Here is a 22,073-nt window from a genome sequence, read left to right as displayed (position 1 = left end):
ACTCAGAAAAACGAGGAAAAAAGTGATTGAAGACAGAATCTCCACTCATGCACACAACAGCAAAGAACTCTTCAACATCATCAAGGAGTATGCCCAACCCACCAGCGAGTTCACAGACATCCCTCCCTCACAAGAACTCTGCGACAAACTCAGCACCTTTTTCCACCACAAAAGCAAGAGCTGACAAATCAGAAATTCGCTGACAAATCAGAAATTCTACTCCTTGGCGGGGCCAAACAGCTCTGGGACAACACCTGGTGGCCAACTTCTTTAGGTTCTCCACCAATCCCCACATCGTCTGCTAGAAATTTAGGAATTCAGATGGACACCACTCTATCAATGAAAAGCCATGTCTCTTCAATATGTGGAAAAGGTTTTGCCATATTAAAAAGATTGAAAAGGGTCTTCCCCTGGATCCCACTTGAATGTAGACAGATCCTAGTCCAGTCGTTACTAGTTAGCAGGCTGGACTATGGCAACTCACTATTTGTAGGAATGTCGGACTACTTATTTAGGAAATTACAACTGGTCCAGAATGCCGCAGCAAAAGCTGTCTGCAATAAAAAAAAGTACCATTCTGCCACAAGTTGTCTGAGAGCTTAACACTGGCTGCCCATGAGACAAAGAGCCACGTTCAAGATGCTATGTATTGCCTATAAAACGCTTCACAATACAGGCCCTTACATTCTTCGAAATAGAATTAAGTTCTATGCCCCAGCGCGGAACTTACGTTCACAAGCCTCTGCCAAAGCAGCCACTATTCGGATTAAGCTTTCCAGAATGGGCGGAAACGCCTTTTCACATATTGCTACGAAATGCTGGAATGAACTACCGATTAACCTTAGACTCACGGACTCCTACCCCACCTTCAAGAAGAAACTAACAACTGCACTATTCCCCACTTCAGAATAATCAATTTGCTCCCAGGTTACTGCCTTGGTTTTTACTGTTATTTTTTGCAGCGCCGTGATATCCTTGTAGGATGAATGTTGCGCTATACAAATACAACTAACAAATAACAAATAACAAATCTACGACAACTTCAACGAAGACATCCAACACACTGAACCCTCACCAACCACCCCTGACACCCTGAAGCCAGCTATCGATAACTGGACAATCCTCACCACCGAAGACATACTGAAGACGATGAAGTCAATCCACTCCAGGGCCCCCATGGACCCCTGCCCCCACCACATTTTTTAAAAGGGCCACCAACACCATCACACCCATGCTCTGCCACACCAACAACTGCTCCCTGGCAACTGCCTTGATCCCAGACGACTGGAAACACACTGAGATCAACCCCCTCCTGAAGAAACCCTTGGCGGACCCCACCAACCTAAAAAACTAAAGACCCATCTCCCTGCTCCTGTTCCCAGTGAAAGTCATCAAGAAAGCCATCAACAGCCAACTTGCCACATTCATCGAAGAGCACAACATCCTTGACCCCTCCCAATCTGGCTTCAGAAAAAAACACAGTAGGGAAACTGCCCTCCTCACTGCAACAGACAACATTCGCATCTTACTGGACAAAGGAGAAACAGCATCCCTCTGCCTCCTCAACCTCTCAGTGGCGTTCGACACAGTCTCTCACGGACTCAACATTGTGTCTGACGACACCCAACTCAGCCGACTCAAATTCCACCCACCTCAAAGGACCCTACGATCAGCCCAGCTCTCCTATGCCATAGTCCCCCACCCCATAAAGACCAGATCCGGAGGCCGCTCCTTCTCCTTCCACGCAGCCAGAGCCTAGAATGACCTTCCGCTTCACCCCAGACAGACAACAGCGCTCCCCATCTTCACAAGAAACCTCAAAGCCTGGCTCTTCGACAGATCCCCTCCTTGATGGACTGGAACCTGCAACCCCCCCTTCCCCCAGCACCTTTAGACCCTTCCGGGTTAGTAGTCACGCTTAACAAACACCTGATTGATTAACAAACACCTGATTGATTGAGCGAAGATCCATAAGTCACACCACTATACATGCCATCTGCCATGAAAGAATCCAGGGGACGGGGACTTATTATTACGAGCTGGAATGTCTGTGGCCTCATACATAAGATTAAACGGGGAGCAATACTTCGCCAAGCTAAGTGCTACAAGGCGGATGTCCTGCTCATACAAGTAACTCACCTGTTAAGTAATAAGACTTGTGAATTACAAGTCTTTAATTTCTCAGTGGGGAAAACACTTTTTCCATGAAGAATCATCTTTACATACACTTGGAAAAATGTTGGGGGTGTTTTCCCTCCAATTTTCTGACTGAGGTATGAATTCATCCCACTCTCTGAAGGTATGCAGGCGGTAAATGTGCCTTGAAAATGTTTTAAAATATTCACACATGCATACATTCATATGTGTTGATTTACTTTCCAAGAAATTTCCACTCTTGAGAGACTATACCCTACCCATTTGAGCAGATTTACTTAAATTTAATATTAGACCACACTAGTGACATTTTACATGTGTGTAAATCACTTTGCAAGTGTTCATTCACATTTTGTGATTGCACAAATTGAGCCTCTGCTAATAAGTCAACCCATGTGCACCTAAGTTGAATATTGTCTTTAAGAATATGGTGGAAGGTGTTCAGAAGTGTCTGCAGCATTGAATCAATAAAAGTAAACTTACTAAGGTAAGAAAAATGATGCAATTTAGCCATACTCTAAGATTTAACCCATGTTGTTTAATTTCATTGCTTTTAGAAACCTTTTTGGGCTAAAAAGCACTCTTATTCATCTTCTCATTGTATTTAAAAGTAGGACATGTAAACATTTGAAACCTCATTTATGAAAAGTGACGCATCTCTGCGTGAAAACATCGATGCGTCACTTTTCACTGCGCACTCCTTACGACATTCCTGATGCGTCATATTTAATGTATGACGCATCATGTCGCAAGGAGTTACAGATACGTCAGTATTTCTGACGTATCTGTAAGCGCAAAATTGACGCATTGCTGGAGTGTGTCACAAAAGTGACGCAACTCCAGCAATGCGTCCTTTCACATGGGGAAAGCCCCATGTGAAAGGGCTTGCATCAGTCTTACGCCTGCCGTGAGGCAGGCGCAAGATTTTGACGCAACAGCGTCCTAAAAGTGACACAGTGAAATCTCATAGATTTCACTGCATCACTATTACGAGGCTTTTTGCGGTGGAACACCTCCTCTGCATACATTATACCGGACGCAGGTATAATGTGGCGCAGGGGTTTAAAAAGTGACGCATCTACCTAGATGCGTCACTTTTTAAATATGGCGCAACGAGGCGCATTTTTTACACCTCTGGTGCGTCACAAAAAGTGACGCACCGGCGGCACAAAACTGACGCAAGGCCTTCATAAATAAGGCCCTTGATGTTTTGCATGTACGTACAATAAAAAAAAATGAAAAGCTATTTTCCCTGTAGCAAAGCTGAATGTTCTGTTTGAAAGAATTGGTGTGCAATATTCAATTTAACATTATTGCCTGCTAGGACACAGCTACAAATGTAATTCGTGGACTTTTTGAAATACTTATTAAAAGCCCAATTCACCGGTGAAGTTGGTATCTTATAAATATTTTTTTAAAGGTATTTTTTTCTCTTCCCTACCTAATGCCCACAGAGGCCCAATGGCATGAGCTCCAACTGTTACATGGAAACTGTTGAACATTGGGTTTATGGTTGGCAGAGGTATGCACCCTGTCCAAGCAAGAACCACAATCATAGTCAGGGTAAGTCAGATACAAACCCTAACTTAGCCTGTATTTGCCCTCTGATAGCTTGGCACAGAGCAGTCAGGTTGACCTTAAGAGGCAATGTGTAAAGTATTTGTGCAACACTTCAAACAGTAACACAGTGAAAACAACACACAAAAAGATACCACACCTGGTTAGAAAAATTGAAAATAATTTTGTAAGTAAAACAAGGCCAAAACATCAAGCATCCAACAAGCAGAAGTCGAGATATTAATTTGCAAAGAACAAATGTAAAATAGCGCTTAGAAGCAATAATTGCTTAAATGGGATATCTGGTTGCACTAGACCGGGGCAAAAGTTCAGTCCGACCACGATGGAGTGCAGGCCGGATAGAGGGACCCACTTTGGCCTGCTGAACCAAAGCACCATAAATGAGGCTGCATCATCATTGACGAAGGTGCCAAATGCTGCCATAGCAATGTTCGGGTGTTGACCCACACAGTGAATGAGATGCTTAAAGTTTATCCATGCAACTGCAGCGATGTGTTGGTTTTGAGTGCAAGGCACTTGTTCCAAATGCGATGCACGGCTGCTGATTCCATAGTAGGCAAAGCATTGATTCCTAAGGCAGTGCACTGGTTCCATAGGCGATGCCCCAGGTCCTCTCCACACAACAAAGAGGATGCACAGGTTCTGACTCACGCAAAGAAGATGCGCCATTCTGATGAGTATCCGTGGGTTCTGGTTCAAGCAACATTTTATACCCATTTCCAAGAGCCCAGGACTGGGTTTCGAGCTACTTGGCAGGGCAAGACATGCAGCAAGCAAATTCCTGGTGATATAGCATGATACCTTGAAGTCTTTGATGTCCCAGAGACTTAGAACAGGAGGCAAGGGGTGACATGTATAAAAAGGGAAGATTTTGTCCTGGCAAGAGGTTTATCTTCAAAACGAAAATGCAAAGGAACCACATTTGATCCCTATTCAAGCGGCACAACCAAGTTTATCACTAAATAAATCCAATAAATTGAAATTTATATTCTTAATTCACTTATTTCACTGCTTACTCTTTAAACTTTTCCCTGTTTTTGAATGTAATCAATTTATTTTTACTAATTCCCATTCTTGTGCGAAGTTCTTCATAAAACACAGGAACAAGATCCGTTTCCACATGTCACGTCTTTATTTAAAAGAACCCAATGCATTTTGGGATACTTCCCTTCATCAGGGGTGTCTACAATGCAAATAAATTTATTAAAATATATCACCACCACCATCATGAATAACATTCCTAATTGTTTACACAAACCATATTACTGCGCTCATAACAGCGTAATTAATGCGGACTGTAACACTCTATATACACCCCAACCCGACATCGATATCAACACTGCTACTCAATGGCATCACGTTAGGCCACTGATGAAAAGCCTCCATTGGCTGCCAGTGGTCAAGCGTTGTGTATTTAAGCTGGAATGTACTATTTTCAATGCTCTTTACGGCAACAGTCCAGCCTTCATCTCCCCTAAGATTCTACGTTATGCCCCCTCTCGTAACCTGCGATCCTGCCACCTGAATCTGTTAGTCCCCCCCACTTTTAAACGCAAGAAACACGGTGGCTCCCGATTTATGACTTTAGCCCTTCAGTTCTGGAATTCTCTCCCCGTGGAGATGAGGTCTGTTACCTCCTTTGCATTATCCAGGAAACAGCTGAAGACCTGGTTGTTTTCCCAGGCATAGGATAACTAGGCTACTTTCCCTCTGCTGCTACCTTACTCACTACCCCAGCGCCAAGAAACCGTCCAGTGAACGTACGCTTAATACATATTTTTAGCATAACATAACATTACCATAACATTATATATACAGCATTCACCAACGTGGACAAATCCTCTTCCCCATGCTAACTAGTACCATCCTGTCCTCTCGTGTTTCCAACATTCAAAGCTATTTATGCAGTTTTCCCCCCATTGTAGCCCGTGACACATATTCATTATTGTTAACAAAACTGATCACAATCAATCAATCAATCAATCAATCAGGGAATTTGTAAAGCGCGCTACTCACCCGTGGGGTCTCAAGGTGCTGGTGGTGGGGGGGGGGGGGGGGGTATCGGTCCGCAACATGCTTACCGTGACATGTGTAGGTCTTCAGTCTTCAGTCATAACCACACAATTTCGCCAAATTGTTACATCATTCATTATGAACGTCTAAAATGTCAATCCACTTTTTCAATTTTCATAATGTGTCCCAGCACATCTCTCCTTTATCAGTAAAAAGCTGCGATGAGTGGATGAAACCTTCTCTCTTATATAACACCCCTCCTGTTCTACCAGGTGCTTAATCACTTGTCAACAGTGCAGGTACTAAACTACGTAAAGGATTACATGGATTGCTAAGTGAAACTCCCTCCCACTCCTTCTCGTAAGGTACTACATTAACCAGCATGCTTTAAAAAATAATTGTATTCCCAATGTTCAACCACCCTGTTCACCCCCAGGAGTAAATCAATATTATACACGTTAACATGATCGTCTACATCAATTTCAAAATACCTAACAATTTTAGAGCAACAAAGTGTTCTTAGTGATGATTTCAAACAGTCCACCTTTGTGAGAGTGATTGCGACATCACAACGAAATCATCGCCTCTTTCGTGTCACTGTGAGTCAAGATAATCCATGTGTGAAAACGTAGCTCCTGTGCATCTGTCTATGTCTCAATGTTTGGATTTTCCACCCGACCGACGGCACGCCATATCCCGGTACCGCCGCAGAAACCACCATTACCTCGGGGCTATTCTTTTTATCAGTTGCCTCTTTTGGTATCTTGCCATTATTCTACTAATACTGAGTATTAGCGGACCCACATAGCGTCACTCTAACTATCATCACAGACATTTATCGGACTGTTCAGATCCTTTTGGATTTCCGACTCATCGTGCAAATATACATATTGCTACTTACCGTTTTATCCTCATGTCCCTTGGAGTGCATGCCGGCACCTGAATATTTTTGAAGAACCTCTGCTGGTATAGCAACAGGAATTCCATTCATCCATACGCACCGTCCTTTTAAATCTCTTCGAGTAGAGGAATCCTTTCCTAGTTACACAGGTACCTTGTTTCCGTGTCATTCATCTGAAGACAACATTATCCTGTTTGTTTTGTCGAATCGTAATTTGCGGCTCCTGATGAAGGCGTTTTCGCCGAAACGCGCGTCGAGTAATTTGCCATTACATTTTATCTTGTAGACACCATTAGGTCCATGTTGGTGTCTTTTTATTTATGAAGATTGTATATTGTGTCATTTTATGTAATTGTGTGTCATATAACATGTCGATTAAAATCATGATTCTTTTTTATTAATGTTTTTTCTTGGATTGTTTGCCTATTCCTAGTCCTGATTGGTCCCATTATCTGTAGTCTGTCATTTAGATTGCCTAGGAAGTTTTTGTACACATACCTATGTCTCAATGTATCCTCCATTTTTGCAAAGATCAACTGGTTTCTCGTTATTCTTTCATCCTAGGTGCAATCCCACCGGTTTTGGACGGAATGGATAATTCAATGTGTATGAAGGGTGGTGAGATGCTCACCGGTGTACTCAATATGTAATCATGCTCGACGTTTCAAAACTGTAATGGCTTGCAGACTTGCTCCGCACTCTGGCCAAATCATGATGAACGTATGAACGAAAATGTGAAGGAACCACATTTGATCCCTATTCAACTGAACGACCAAGTTTATCACTGAATAAATCCAATGCATTGAAAGTGATATGCTTAATTCGTTCAGTGCAAATTTTGTGGAACGCGGAGCAGGGGAACATCCTTTACAACGCAACTTTTACCACGCAGTGCTGTTACAACGCAGGTTTTACAACGAAAACCATTACAATGCATTACACTGGGGGGGCGCTCTAGGATAAGGAATAAGTTTAATTTACTATCCAACACCTTCCCTAGTGTCCACGGGGACTGGAGTTGGAATAGTAAATTAAACTATTCACTATCCAGCACCACCAAGTGTAATGAGTTGTAATAGTATGCGTGGTAAAACCTGCGTTGTAACAGCATGCGTGGTAAAAACATGCGTTGTAATGTCATACATCCGCGGAGCATGTCTGCACTCCGTTACAATTTTGAAATGTCTAGCATGATTACATATTGAGTACACCGCTGTGCATCTCACCACCCTTCATACAAAAGAGGTTTATCTTGTCAAGTAGAAATGGCAAAATAAACTTCACAAATAGGCTCTGCAATGGCAGGCCCGAGACATGGTTAAGGTGACACAATCAGTGCTGCAGGCCCACTAGTAGCATTTCATTTGCAGGGCCTGGGCACATGTACTTGGAACTTATAAGTAAATTAAATATGCAAACTGTGTATGAGCCACTTATACCATGCACTAGGCACTGGTTAGCTGAGGTAAAGTGCTCTGAGTCCTATGGACAGCAAAAACAAAGTCAGAAAAAGAGGAGAGAGAAGACAAAAGGTTTGGGGAGCAATGTTGCAGAGAGGGCCATTTCTAACAGCAACTAAAGAGCCCCCCTGATGAAGTGTGAAAATGTGTGCTCGGAGCAGGACAAAGGCCTTGGGTGTGAGGTGGTGTGTCTGTTCCTCAGCAGGATGACCATCTAGGCTGTGCCAGTGAATTTGATAACTTAAAAAAGGGCTACCTGGTCACAGGAAAATGTCAGCTAACTTCAAGGCAGGGCCCTCAACTGTTCCACCAGTCAGGCAGGCATCACTTTTGTAAAGTCTTTGGTGCTTGAGCAAAATGAGATTCCACAGTTGATCTATAATTCTCAAAGGCTTGTCCCCTTTCTGTAAGGGAGGTCAAATTTCATGCAAGGCAATTCAGCAACACCTACAGTGGCATTCAAAGCTTATTTGAGGAGCAGATAAAACACCCCAGAATAATATACTGTCCCTAAAGAAAAATATTGATTACATGTTGTATGTGTTTAAAAATAAACCAACTCATTGACCAATCATTCTAACAAAAGCAATATAGTGATATCCTTTCCTATGCCCTCTTTTTCTAGCTTCTTCACTATATTAAAAATGTACAGTTTCGGGACAGGTTTGGCAAAGGGAAGTTCTTTGATGAACATGGAAACCCTCCTGCACAGTATGATATTGTTAACTGGCAAAGAAGTCCTAAGAGCACTATCATTCAGGTGAAGGTTGGTCAATATGACTTCAGTGCACGGGCAGAAGAGACCCTCGTTATTAACACTAGCGCCATCCAGTGGAGTGATGGGAATTCAAAGGTAGGCATTTTTCAGGTATGTACATTTTATAATGTTATTTGTACTTTTTTATATAGCTGGTGCAGATAGAGGAGTATTTGAGGGCCCCATGGGGCAGGAAAGGTGGTGGAGTGAAGAAAGACAATAGACAGTAAACTCATCCTTCGTTAAAGTTATTTTGCCATAGCACAATCATACTCTCAAAGGTTGGAAAGGCTGCCTGCCAGGTTGTCTCTATCCAAAACAGTGTGGTCAGCGCATGCACATGAATCTGTGTGTTTGTGATGCCTGATTAGTCAGCATTGAGAAAACACTTGAAATCTATTCTTATGAAATTTTGATAATTGCCTTATACACAGAATAAGATCTGTTTTTTTCTCCAAGGCATTATTCTTCATATTTATTATAAATTCTTCTCACAATTGCCCAGATGCATCAAGCATTTTTGGAGTCGCAAACGGTGCGATTCCTTAAAATCGGCCGTTTGCGACTCCAAAAATGCTTGTTGATATGCATCATTAGATTTTGTCCAAAATCGCTAATTTTGCGAATTTCTAAAATGCGATTGCATTTAAGGAATCGCAATTTTGCGATTCCTTAAATGCAATGCATCATTGTTTAAAAATTTGCAAATTTTAAAATAGCAAGTGCAAATTACCACGAGTTTGAACCTCGTGGTAATTTGCAAAAATGTTTAATAATGCACAAAAATGCATTTTTTAAACTGTTAAGTTACAGACACACATGTCCTTAGGACATGTGTGTATGTAACTTATAGCTAAAAGTGCATTTCATGGGTGCAGGGGGGGTCATTTGGACCCCCCTCTACACCCTTGAAATGCTTTGTTGAATTGCGATTTTGAAATTGCGAATTCGCAATTCCCATTCATTCCTATGGGCATTTCAGCCCATAGGAATGAATGGGAATTGCGAATTCGCAATTTCAAAATCGCATTTTTTTTGCGATTCGGTAAAACTTGCGATTTTTACCGAATTGCAAAAAAAATGCGAAAATAATGATGCATACCATTTTGCGAATCCTAATTTGCGATTCGGTAATTTTCACAAATTAGGATTCGCAAAAAAGTAGTTTGATGCATCTGGGCAAATGTCCTTTCTGAATAAATAACTAATTAATTGTCCATGGTCTGCCACAGGAGGCACACATTTAAAGCTAACATTGATCAAGTAAATAAGTCTCTTTTATTAGTGAGCCAGTTCCTCATTGTTTGGCAATCCGTGAGCGTGGTTATGTGAATGGGTGAATGAAAGAAAGTGTCCATGGTTAGATGAATGAGTGAATGGATTGATAAATGAATGTATGGGTGAATGAATGAGCAAATGAATGAATAGGTTTGTGGATAACTAATGGGTAGGTGCATGGGTTTACGGATCAATGGGTGAGTGTATGAATATATGGTTGAATAAATGAGCGCTGGATGAATGAGTGAGTTCATGAACAGATGACCGCGTGAGTGGTTTTAGACGGAATTCACTAATCTTATAGGCTGACCAAGCAGTGAATGACTTTCTTCAAATTTCATCTTTGAATCACCTCTGACCTCGCATGAAAGCTGCATGTCTCCCTGTGTGAGACAGATCATTACTTTTAGCAGAAGACTGTGGGTGGAAAAGGCAACATTTTGAGCAATGCTTGCTGTTGATTGCTTGAGTCAATGGGCCTGAATGTGCCCACCATTTAGAAACAAAAAGCAGTCCAGTGTTCAAAAAGCAAAACCCCCAGCCGACTGGGTAAGGGTCTTTCCACCAAGTTGAGATTGATTGGTTCTGGTGTCCATGGGCCACTCACTTATACCCCTCTACCGGCAAAAAGTGGGACTGCCCATCACCTGTTTGGGTAAATCCAAGTCACCCCCTCCATGGTTCTAACTCACACAGGAACCACCTCCAATCTTGCAACTCTGGCCTGACAAATTTCTAGGGTAAACAGTAGTATAAACATGCCATTGTAGGTAGATATAGGTATAAAACCTCAAGCCAGATCCACAGCACACATTGGTATAAAACAGAGGTTACAAGTTGAGCGTTAGTGTTGGGGAGAAGGCTCCAAATAGCCCAAAACTGGTTGTTAAAGGAAAGTGAGAGAACGCAAGCAAAAAATTAGCCAATCATTGAAACCACAGCTGGGGTAAAATGTGACATCCCGATTAAAAAGAATTCATTTACAAGTGTCCTGTATATTATTTAAAAGAGCTGTAGGAAATTGGGGATTAGTTGTGGTCCTTAATGGGACCCAAGTGCCCACTGTAGTGCTTAACTCTCTCAGGGTAGCCAAACAAAGCATTTCAAGGTATACCCAGGGGAGGAGGTGTGGGCTAGCAATTACCATTCACTGGCACGCAATAATAACTATGCCCGGGCGGAGTTCACGGAGTTCCGCTATGCGGAACTCTTCGAAGTGCAAAAAAACTGCCGCACTATGTGAAGCTCCGCGAGTGGCAGACTTTCTTTAGATTAATGCAGTTTGCGGTGATTTTCAGCACCAGGTGCTTGTCCACACAGTGAAATTATCGCGAACGGCAACATGCACAGCGCAAGCGGGCGCTGCTTCCTTTCTGCCGCTCAAGTCGATTTTTACTCGAGCTGCAGCTTTCACAACGCGAGCGGGAGATTTCTCAATGCGAGCGGTCACGTGCATACACGACCACTGGCAATGAGAAATCTGACCGCCTACGTTGAGAAATCCCGCCGGGAGTTTGATTTTTTCACACACGCAATTGCCAACTTGATGTTGACGCTAACGAATGAGGAAAAACATCGCCGGGAGGGGGATTTTCCTCGTGCCCGCCAACATGACGTTGATGAACGCAAGCGAGGGAAAAAACCCCATTCCGCAGAGTTTTTTGGAACTCTGCGAGCTCCACGTAACGCGGAGTGCAGAAAACTCTACAAACTCTCCAAGCAGAGCAGAGTTCACCACCCAGACTTAATAATAACACTCAATAAATACCTTTGCAGTCAGTGCTTTTTCTTTAAAAAATGATAAGTACATTTATTACACACACACTACTAAATAATGCACATGAATTTACAAATCAATGCATAAAACAGATAGAAAAACCTTAGATGACATTCTGAAATCACATTTAACCCCTAAAGGGTCAAGACTCCCAAAATCACAGTACCCCCCGTACACCAGATAGCACATCACATTATAGGGGGCATCACTTTAAATAAAAGGGGCCTGTTGGCTTACTGAAAGGATCATCATAACATATAAGGCAAACCTATTGGCATTATCGAAAGTTCACCACATTAAAAGTAAAAAATCATGAGTTAAAAAAATCATAACTTAGTCATTAATCATGTATAAATGCAGAACTTAATGGCAAAAAAGAATTGGCTTCATAGCATTTTAACATTGATCAAAATCACTGGGAACATAAATGATTAATAAAAAGAAAAATGATGGATGGAATGCAGAACTTAATGGCAAAAAAGAATTGGCTTCATAGCATTTTAACATTGATCAAAATCACTGGGAACATAAATGATTAATAAAAAGAAAAATGATGAATGGAATGCAGAAAAAATCAAACATTCACCCCCAATCGAGAAATCCATTGTTCTTTTGCCCACCATGCTACCCCAGTTTGGACCCAGCCATATGCAAATCAGTCTTGACCCTGCTCCTCATTGAAATGGTCCAGCCTGAACTGCCAAGCCAGGTCCTCCTCGACCAGAAACAAGCCTCCTGGTAACGGTTTCAGGATATCCACTTGTGGATGTACAGAAGTAGTTACCACAGTCAATTTTGGGAGAAAGCACAGTGACTAGGGTCCTGATTAGCAGGAACCCAGACCGACTAGTAAAACACACCGACATCAGATAAAAAAGTGGGGGTAACCATGCTACAAGGATCCTGCCTTCCTACACTCTCTAAATTACTTTATTTCCCTTGGGTTCGCTTCACAGCAGTGCAACTGTGTATATCGCACAGAGTGTCTAAAATGCACATTCAACTTGGGAGAAATTCTCTTCTGAAATGAGTGGCCCTTAAATCAAACATCAGTGTGAAGTGAGTACTGCAACGAAGAAACATCACCCCCCGGACCTATGCATTCATGCTACCCCTGTATACAAATACCACGAAGAATGCATCTGGTGTACTTTGCAAGCCTCATGGGCATGTATGTCTGCCACATGGCACTGTTAAAAATGCACAGAATTGCATTTTCAAAGGTATTCGGTATTTACCACTAACTTATAGTTGGTGGTAAATAACAAATCTTTAAAGCACATAAGTGCTTCCTGCATGCCATTTACCGATTCGGTAAATACCGAATCGGTAAATACGGATTCTGTATTTACCGAATCATCCCCTACATAAGAAATGGCTCAATACCGGCCAGTAAGCCTGAAATTTACCGAATTTCGGGTTTACTGATCAGCAATGGGCCACCTACATTGACCCATGTTATTCATATATGATTGTGTGACCTGTGTAGTCAGACTGGAAGCACATATTTCAACCTAGTTTTATACCACAGAGGACTGTGTAGGCGTAAGTGAAGCAAAGCTGCACTCTAAGGCAGATTTCGCCTACATTGTCACTGCAGACATAACAATAAACCATAAACCATCATGAATTTAACTACGAATGCTATCTGATATTTTAAGGCCTACCCCAGTTCTGTGCCTGGCTATCTGTGTGCAGTTACTGGTCTGCCCACAACGGTAGTCTCAAGCATTCAGCCCTCACACAGGTGCACATGTGTGTGCCTACATGTTCACATGTAACCAGCAAAGTGCCTTTTACCCTAGCTGCATTCCAGCAGGTTTATCTTAAAAGACAGACACTGGTGGTAAACATGTGCAGTCCAATTACCAGGTGATTACCATGAGTGAGACATTCACAGTGATACTCACCCAAAGTAAAAAGTCCAAAACCAAATGATCAAAATAGCAACAAATCCAGGTGTACTAAATAGGTGGAACCCATTTTGCAACAGTGGCAATCCAGGGTAAATAAAATAGGCGGTTATCTTAATGCAGTCTCGTATCTCTAACAATCACCAACAAAAATGTTCTAGAGCATGGCTTTATTAATGATGTCTACTTGGGTTTCAAGATGTATTAACATCAAGCACCAGATGGCCCCTTTAACATAGTCCACAGGTAATAGATTGTCTCCCAACTTTACGAATTTTGCTGTCAAATTAGCTGGCTTGTACACTTAAATAAGAATATCAGTTTGCTAGTAAAAGATATTACAGCAAAATGAGTGGTGCCATGAGAGTCTGATAAGAAAATGTATTTACCTGCTTTAGTAAACATATTGATAAATTGGTGGCTTCACTGGTAATCTGGATTATTTAAAATACATTCAATAGTTTTATTGTATAGAGGTTAAGTATCCTTGAAATATGAGCAGTGTTTATAATTCACACACCTAGCTACATAAGAACATAATTTGTTCTATGTTATAAGAGGGTAGCTGTGACAGCATGTAACTACAATAAGACTCCTGCCCCTTACTGGTTGAGATCAAAATATGAAAGCTAAAAATGATGAAGTTATCTTGATTGAGCAAAATCACACATTCCTGTCTACCAGTTGCAGAGCACATCTAGGATAGGCTCACTCTTGCAGGTTAGCTAAAATTACAGAAGAGTTGCATGGGCATTAGCTAGTTGCAAACCACCTATGAAACTACAAATGCCCTTAGATGAGGGCATTTAGTTTAAGGTATGGGAGCAATTACATCTATCAGTCATTTACTATATTTAAAATGTAACACACAAAAGGAGAATCCTTCAATTGCATGGGTCACAAGAGCTGGGCATCTCTCCAGTGCCCCTTTGTAGAAGTAAAGGGTTCTTCACATTCAAACTTTCTATTACACCTCAAACCTCCCATGACACACTTTGTTCCGACTGAAAGCGACAAGTTCACCAGGACCCCATATAGCGCTATATTCTATGGGTCTATGTCTCCTCACCTGTTTGTCATGCATGTTGGATGTTTTCTGTGTAAGATCAACCATTCCAGGTGATAATATATGAATACCCCTATAATTAGCCTGGAAGGATCTGTACGTGCTAGTATCTTGCATTACATTGCTCGCTTTCAGAGACTCTGTACCCTTGTAGTCATTGTAGGAAATAAAGTATCCTTTACAGGCCAACTTGGTGTTGTAGTCATTGTAGGAAATAAAGAATCCTTTACAGGCCAACTTGGTGCAGGATCCCTTATTTAAGCACAAACACTAGTAAAGCTAAAACAGGGGCACTACCAGGAGCTTATGTTTAGCATATGCTCAACCTCTGCCTCTGGTACCTTCCTGCCACAGCCAGCACACTAACCACATGGGAAAGTCAACACTTTATTAAATTTACCACAGAGCATAGAGCTACACAGACAGGGAGAGTTGCAAACCAAATGCACAGCCTCGCTCTTGTCTCTCCACTCCCAGCCATTGTAGCCACCTGGTGCTCGTCCCTTATTTCCACTAATCAACTCAGTGTAATACCTTATTTCCCTAGCCCTATACTTGATGCTTCAGCTTGCTGCTGCAACTGTGCCCTCTTCTCTTTGTAGGTCCTCTCCCTCATAGACTCCAATAAGATACCTAGGCTACCCCAACAAATTTAGGGCCATATTTATATAATTTCCTTCACGTAACACAGCAAGACACCTTGCTGTGCAGCGTGAAAGAGAGCATTCAGGTATGCACCATATCTATAAAGGCATGGCACATTCCTGATTTCTCTTTGAGAAGATCCACTTTTTGGCTGCATAGCAAGCACCAAGGCAGGCAGGATTGTTTTTGTGCAGGAAGGACTACCTTCCTGCACAGAAACTATCCTTTGCAGCTTTTTCTTCTTTCTATGTGTGCTGCAGAATGAGGAAAAATGGGGGGAAATAAAGATATTTCTACTTGTTACGCCTCCCCTGGAAAGGCGTAGCATTTTGATGCATTCCCAGGTCTCATGGTAAATATGGGAGTGCACCAAAATCCATGGGTGGATGATTGGGAACACCCATGCTCCACCCATGAAACTCCTCCCTGGGCCAAAGTAACGCAAGGCAATGACTTGCACTGCCTTGCGTTACTCCAGATTTACCAAGTACCGCAGGGCCACGCAAGGTGGCCAGGAAACAGACAGAACACCGCAGCTTCAGCCACGTGTGTTCCAACATCACGTGTGACCACGCTTGCCTTAACCTCGCATATGCCTTAGCCACACATATGCATGGTTAAGGTACATGCGCAGTCTAGTTCCCGCTAGCTGGCTGGCTGGCTGGCGGAAGCAGGAAGAGGAAGGTTCGGGAGAGGACGCAATGAGGTAAGTGGGGTTTTGTGGGAGTGGTGGGTAGTTTGCATGGGTTGGGGTAGTTTACAGGTCTGGGGGTTGGGGTAGCTTTCAGTGCTGGGGGTTCTGGAGTTTTAGGGCTCAGTGCAGGGTAAAGGAGTAGTTTTTGATCTGCACCCAAAGAACTGCATTTTGAAAGACTGCACCGGAATCTGCTGCACAATCTGGTACTACAGCCCTAAGGACTTTTCCTGGCTTCACAATGATTAGGGAGTAGACTACCTGAAAGCTACAGGTTAAGAGAGTCCCCCTGCATCATCTCCACCAAGAGAAGTCTCCAAACTGGACTTTGTCCAGTGGACTTTTAAAGATTTGGCCAGGTGCATTCTGGGAATTGTAGTCCCAACATTCCAAGGTCCATCTCAGAGCTTCTAGACTCCTGGATTGGTCTTGTGGACACTTTAAACCCTCAAGAAGACCTTCTGGAAGAAGTTCCAGAAGTCTGGAGCAACTTTTGTGAAAAGCTCCACAAGTTGACCAGGTGCATTGTGGAAGTTGTAGTCCCAGACCCCAAGAGGCAAACCAGAGCATATGAACACTTGGCTGGTGCTGTGGACCACCTTCCTGCATCCGGAAACAATTCTGGAAGGAAGTCCTGGTCCAACACGACCTTTTTTAGCTTTTTGAGTGCGAATTGTGCTAATTTTACTTTTAATCTTCAGAAATTCATATCTCTTGTTCCCTCCATTGAATAGTTTATATTTTTATAAATTGGTGTTGGATTTTTATTGTGTGCTTGGCTAACTTATTTAATGTATTGTTGTTTTTAAAAGGTTTACACATATGTCTCCTAAGTTAAGCCTGCCTGCTCGTTGGCAGCTACCAAGTGAGGAGCAAGGGAATACTTTGAGACCTTGACTGAACCTTTTATTTTGTTTGTGGCCTTATTATTAGTGGCAGGGCCCTACTCATTTCTAATAATAAACCACTTTCCAACAAAAACCTTGATAAATATGCCCCTACATGAATCTCAAATATCAAAAATAACCAGAGGTTGTGCCCCACTTGCCAATCAATGACTGATGGTGGTTATTACATTATTTAGGTTTTCGTAAGAAAGTTTGTGTTTTAATTAACTTGTTTATTGTTAAATATTGCATGAGTGAGAGTCATATGCTATTGAAAAAAATTATTAATTGATTGGAAAATCCTCTTTGCACTGTATAGTCTGCAAGATAAATACAGCAATTCCATCAAATACATGTGAGCTGTAATATTCTGCTCAAAATGACAATAATAGCACATATGCACTGAAGACATAACTAAAGTACATGCTACGTATATATCATGTACTGTACATAATGCCAGATTGTAGGAGCTCACAGTTTTGGTCACAGCATCTATGGTTGTTCAAGTACTACACAAGGATTTTAATATGCTCTGTTCAGTGCAATTATCTGTATTTATCCCAGGTTCCAGTCTCTGTGTGCAGTCCCAGCTGTCCTTCTGGCTTCAGAAAAGTTGCTAGAGAAGGGGAACCCCTCTGCTGCTTCCTGTGTGTAAAATGTCGCCAAGGGGAGATTTCCAACCAAACTGGTGAGTTCATTATCATGACTGGTGTGCTTGAAAAGAGTTTTCATAAAAAACAATATCTACATGTGCATAACTTACATGTCTATTTTGTATTGCAGATTCCATTGAGTGTTTGAAGTGCCCTTGGGATCAATGGCCCAACGAGAAGCAAGACCAGTGCATCCCTAAACTCACAGAGTTCCTCTACTACAATGAGCCCTTAGGAGCCATGCTGGCAGTGACTAGCATCTTCTCTTCAACTGTCCCAATTACAATCTTTGGACTGTTCCTGCACTACAGAAAGACCCCCATTGTCAAAGCCAATAATAGCTCAATCAGCTACCTCTTGCTTATATCTCTAGCCTTGTGCTACCTCTGCTCACTTGCCTTCATTGGTTACCCCACGCCCGAGAAGTGCCTCCTTCGACAAGCTGCCTTTGGAATCATTTTTGCTTTTTCTATCGCATGCGTCTTAGCAAAAACCATCACGGTTGTCATCGCCTTCAATGCCATAAAGCCCAGCAGTGACTTAAGGAGATGGGTTGGTCCTCAGCTGTCTTATACTCTCATTGGTGTCTGCACACTCATTCAGGTTATCCTCTGTGTCTCTTGGCTAAGTGCCTCACCTCCTTTCCCACAATATAACATTCTCTCTAGACCAGGAGTGTTAATACTGGAATGCAATGAGGGGTCTCTCATTTCTTTCTGGTGCATGCTGGGATACCTTGCCTTTTTGGCTGCAACAAGTTTTGTAGTCGCTTTCACAGCCAGGAAACTGCCTGACATCTTTAATGAAGCTCAGTTCATCACCTTCAGCATGCTCGGGTTCCTCAGTGTCTGGCTGTCATTTATTCCAGCTTATCTCAGCACCAAGGGCAAGTACATGGTGGCCATGGAAATCTTTGCCATTTTGTCTTCCAGTTCTTCCTTGGTTTCTTGTATATTTTTACCCAAATGTTACATCATTGTGTTTAGATCTGAGATAAACACGAAGGAGTCCCTGATGGGTAAAGTGACTGGACAAAAAAGGAATGCATAAAGCAATAGCAGGATCTTGCATATATTGACAGCATTGTTTTTCTTATAGGAGACCATAGATTAACTAGTAAGCAATGTCCTGAGTGACCAACAAATACCAGGGTCAGGTGCAAATAGTGCTCCTACCTGATCTTTTTACCCAGAATTGTATGACAACACCACAGACCCAAGATGTTTCCATGGGCACAGTTCACTAGGTATCTCTTGACAGCATGTTCACGGCAAAAACTGATCGCGAAGATAAAAAATGTGTATAATGTGAGTGCAATTAGTCTGATTCAACACTTATCCCCTCAGTTGAGACAGGAACACTCTTAATTATGCGGTCATTCACTAACAGGTAAAAAACAGTCAACACTAAAAGGTTGCCCCCTGGGGGAGGGGGTGGGAATAACTGCAGTGTAAATTTGGAATGTTTTTGGGTTTTCAGCCGGTGTCACTGTTACAACAGCGTCGCTTTGCAAACCATTGAGTATGTTTTGTACCTGATGATGTGATGAGTTTGTTCCCATATTCTGGCTCTATATCCACCATGACACAGATAGCATGTAGGTAAGTGAAAGTAGGTACATTTTTAATCTATGCTAAAAAGCAACTGCTCAAAGGACTCATGTAAACAGAATTATTCAACACTCAGATAATTCATATCAGTGCCAGATGAACGGAAGGATTGTGCCGACATGTTCTTGTGGTAGCATGGTTTGTGGCCAACACCTACTCTGTGTTGTGTAAGGAGGAACGGCATACTGTCAGTGCTTAATTTTTAAATAGGTAAGTTCCAGGACCCAATTTATTTCTCTGGAGGCCTTCGCAGCTCGTACAATCCGCCTACCAAACCAGCTATGACACTTCCCAGTGCTACCTACCAACCATCACACTCATACCGATCGAGCGTCCCACCTCAAGCTGTAGGGGTGGGCTTAGCCTGTTAGTTTCATTAAGTTTTCAAAGTCTATGGAATGGTAAAACACACTGCTTATGTTTAAAAAAGACAGGCAGCGCCACTATGTGGTACACTGTCATAATTAAGTGTTGGTGTTTAGGAATAAGTGCCGGTATTGAGTACCGACAAGCACTGAGACAAATTAAGCACTGCATACACTGGATTAACATTAGACCGTTTGGCAGAAATTAGACTACAAATTAATAAAGTAAATCACATGGAGCCCATCTGACAATTTTAGTTGGAAACTTAAGTGCAAGTTTGTAAACAGCTGCATTTACAAGGGGCAATTCATATGCGACATTAGTTCTAATAAATAGAAGTGCTGGCATGTCAAATTATGCTACTGTGCTGTAATTGATAGTAAATTGACTGCAGGAACGGGTTGAGGTCTTTTAGGATAGGGACACTTGAAAAGTAGACCAATGCTCACAAACGCATTAATTTGAGGGTTTTCACAAACGTCTGCAAAGCACTTTCACAGCCTGAACGCCATTCAAAGTTTATGTTTGTCAAGATCACATTTAGCGAGTATTCAAGGTAGGAAAGTGAAAGAAAGAACTTAAATATTGGTGGGGGTGAAGGAAGAAGTATTTTTACTATCTCCGTGTTGAAACTGAAAACGTTTTAAAGTGCAAATTCACTTTTGGGCTACATTTGCAGATTTCTAAATATACAGTATGTACGTTTGCACATGTGCAGATGGTAACACAGGAGAGAAAAATATATTGTGCAATTGCATTCAAGAATCAGAAACTGTGAGAGACTTTCAGGCGTTACTAACACATATGTAAATTGTATGTAGGATGAAGCCTAAACTAGTACATTTCTGAAAACTTTTTGTTCACAAAGCCCATTTTGTTCAAACAAATTTGTTTTCAAATTACATATGTTGTTTTTAATTAACGTAATAAAGTCAGTGTAACATTGTACATTAGGACAATGTTTGTTTCATAATGAACATGCTAATATTATTGTGGGATAGACGAAGGAACAGCAGCGTTTAGTTGTGAGAATACTTTGATAAGAGAATGTCATTGCAAAATATCCAGAGTAGCCCTAAACAAATATGGCTGTACTGCTTTCATCACAACTGACTTGAAAATAAAAGCAAATCGATGTCAATTCACATGAGTTTGGATTTTTAATACTATGTGCAACAGAAACAAATACAGAGAAGTTTGAAGACACCAATGCACGCAGAGACAACACTCACATTTTCACTCACAGGTGCACACAACTGGCCGGATGCTCAGTTAGGTCAATGCTTGCTCCTGCCAGATGTGATGATCTGCATGATACAAGGCTTTCCAGAAAGACAAAGTCAGCCTTCCGTTCTATGAGGTGAAAAAAGGGTGTCTGAATAAAGTGAGACATATTAACACCGGTTGTAGTGGGACAACAGGGGTGTCCGGGTGCTGTCCAGTTACCTGAGTGCAGCTGCATGTAGTCCCTGATCTCTGCAGTTTGTTGTGCATTCATTTAGGAGTCCTCATGACAACACAGTGTTCATGTTTTCAGGAACACTGTCAGTTCATAGAGTCTCCAGAATCCACAGTGTTGAAAATTGGGTGTTTGGTTGAGGGGTAGTTAGCCCTTCTCAAGCAACAACCACAATCTCGTTCGGGGTGAACCAAAAAAATAAACCTGTGACTAAGCCTCTAGTAGCTTGGTATAAAAGCAGTCAGACTTAACTTATAGAGGCAATATGTTAAGTATTTATTGAGCACATAAACAGTAATGAAGTGAAAACTCAACACAGGAAAATCACACACCAATTTGCAAAAATAGAGAAAATGCTATCTTTTTTTACGATCCCCTCTCTCATTTTTAATTTTTGAGACACTTTCTCATACACACTGGTGGGGGATGTGGGGGAATGGTGGTTGTTTGTGTTTCGAGGGAGGGTGTGGAGGTTTTTTTTTAGGCTGTCAGTCAGTGACAGCAGGGATTCCTTTCTGCAGGTACAGGGGGGTGGGTTCAGCAGGGGTAGGTTGGGGGTTCTCCTCACTGGAGAGCGGCCTTTCACCATCTCGCCAGGGGTTTGGGGTGTAGCGAAGGGAGGGTGTTAAGTAGGCACTCAATAGCTAGAAGTTCACACGCAGATCAAATAGGGCAAAAGGATACGGTTAGGAGGGGTGGTCGAATTTAGTTTATGTAATGTCTGATTTAAATCTTATGTGCTGGAATGTTGCAGGATTGAATCAGGCTAGAAAGCAGCCATTAATTAGAAAGGAACTTCACGTATTTAGGTCACATATTCTAAACTTAACTGAGACTCATCTAGCCTATAAGGATAGATCTC

General features: G+C 42.0%; 1 protein-coding gene across 1 annotated transcript in view; it reads left to right on the top strand.

Moving 5' to 3' along the window:
- The window catches only part of LOC147678544 (extracellular calcium-sensing receptor-like), a 33,134-nt gene extending 14,308 nt beyond the window's left edge, over positions 1 to 18,826 (top strand). Inside the window, exons 4-6 of the mRNA XM_086946592.1 lie at positions 8,732 to 8,959; positions 17,688 to 17,811; positions 17,907 to 18,826. Coding sequence (XP_086802718.1) covers positions 8,732 to 8,959; positions 17,688 to 17,811; positions 17,907 to 18,826 — 1,272 coding nt within the window. The remainder of the gene's footprint in view (positions 1 to 8,731; positions 8,960 to 17,687; positions 17,812 to 17,906) is intronic.
- Positions 18,827 to 22,073: the final 3,247 nt, after the last annotated feature.

This window comes from Lissotriton vulgaris, chromosome 12 (assembly GCF_964263255.1).
Source record: "Lissotriton vulgaris chromosome 12, aLisVul1.2, whole genome shotgun sequence".
Lineage (NCBI taxonomy): Eukaryota > Metazoa > Chordata > Amphibia > Caudata > Salamandridae > Lissotriton > Lissotriton vulgaris.
The sequence above is the reverse complement of the archived record's forward strand: the minus strand, read 5'-3'. Positions and strand labels throughout refer to the sequence as shown.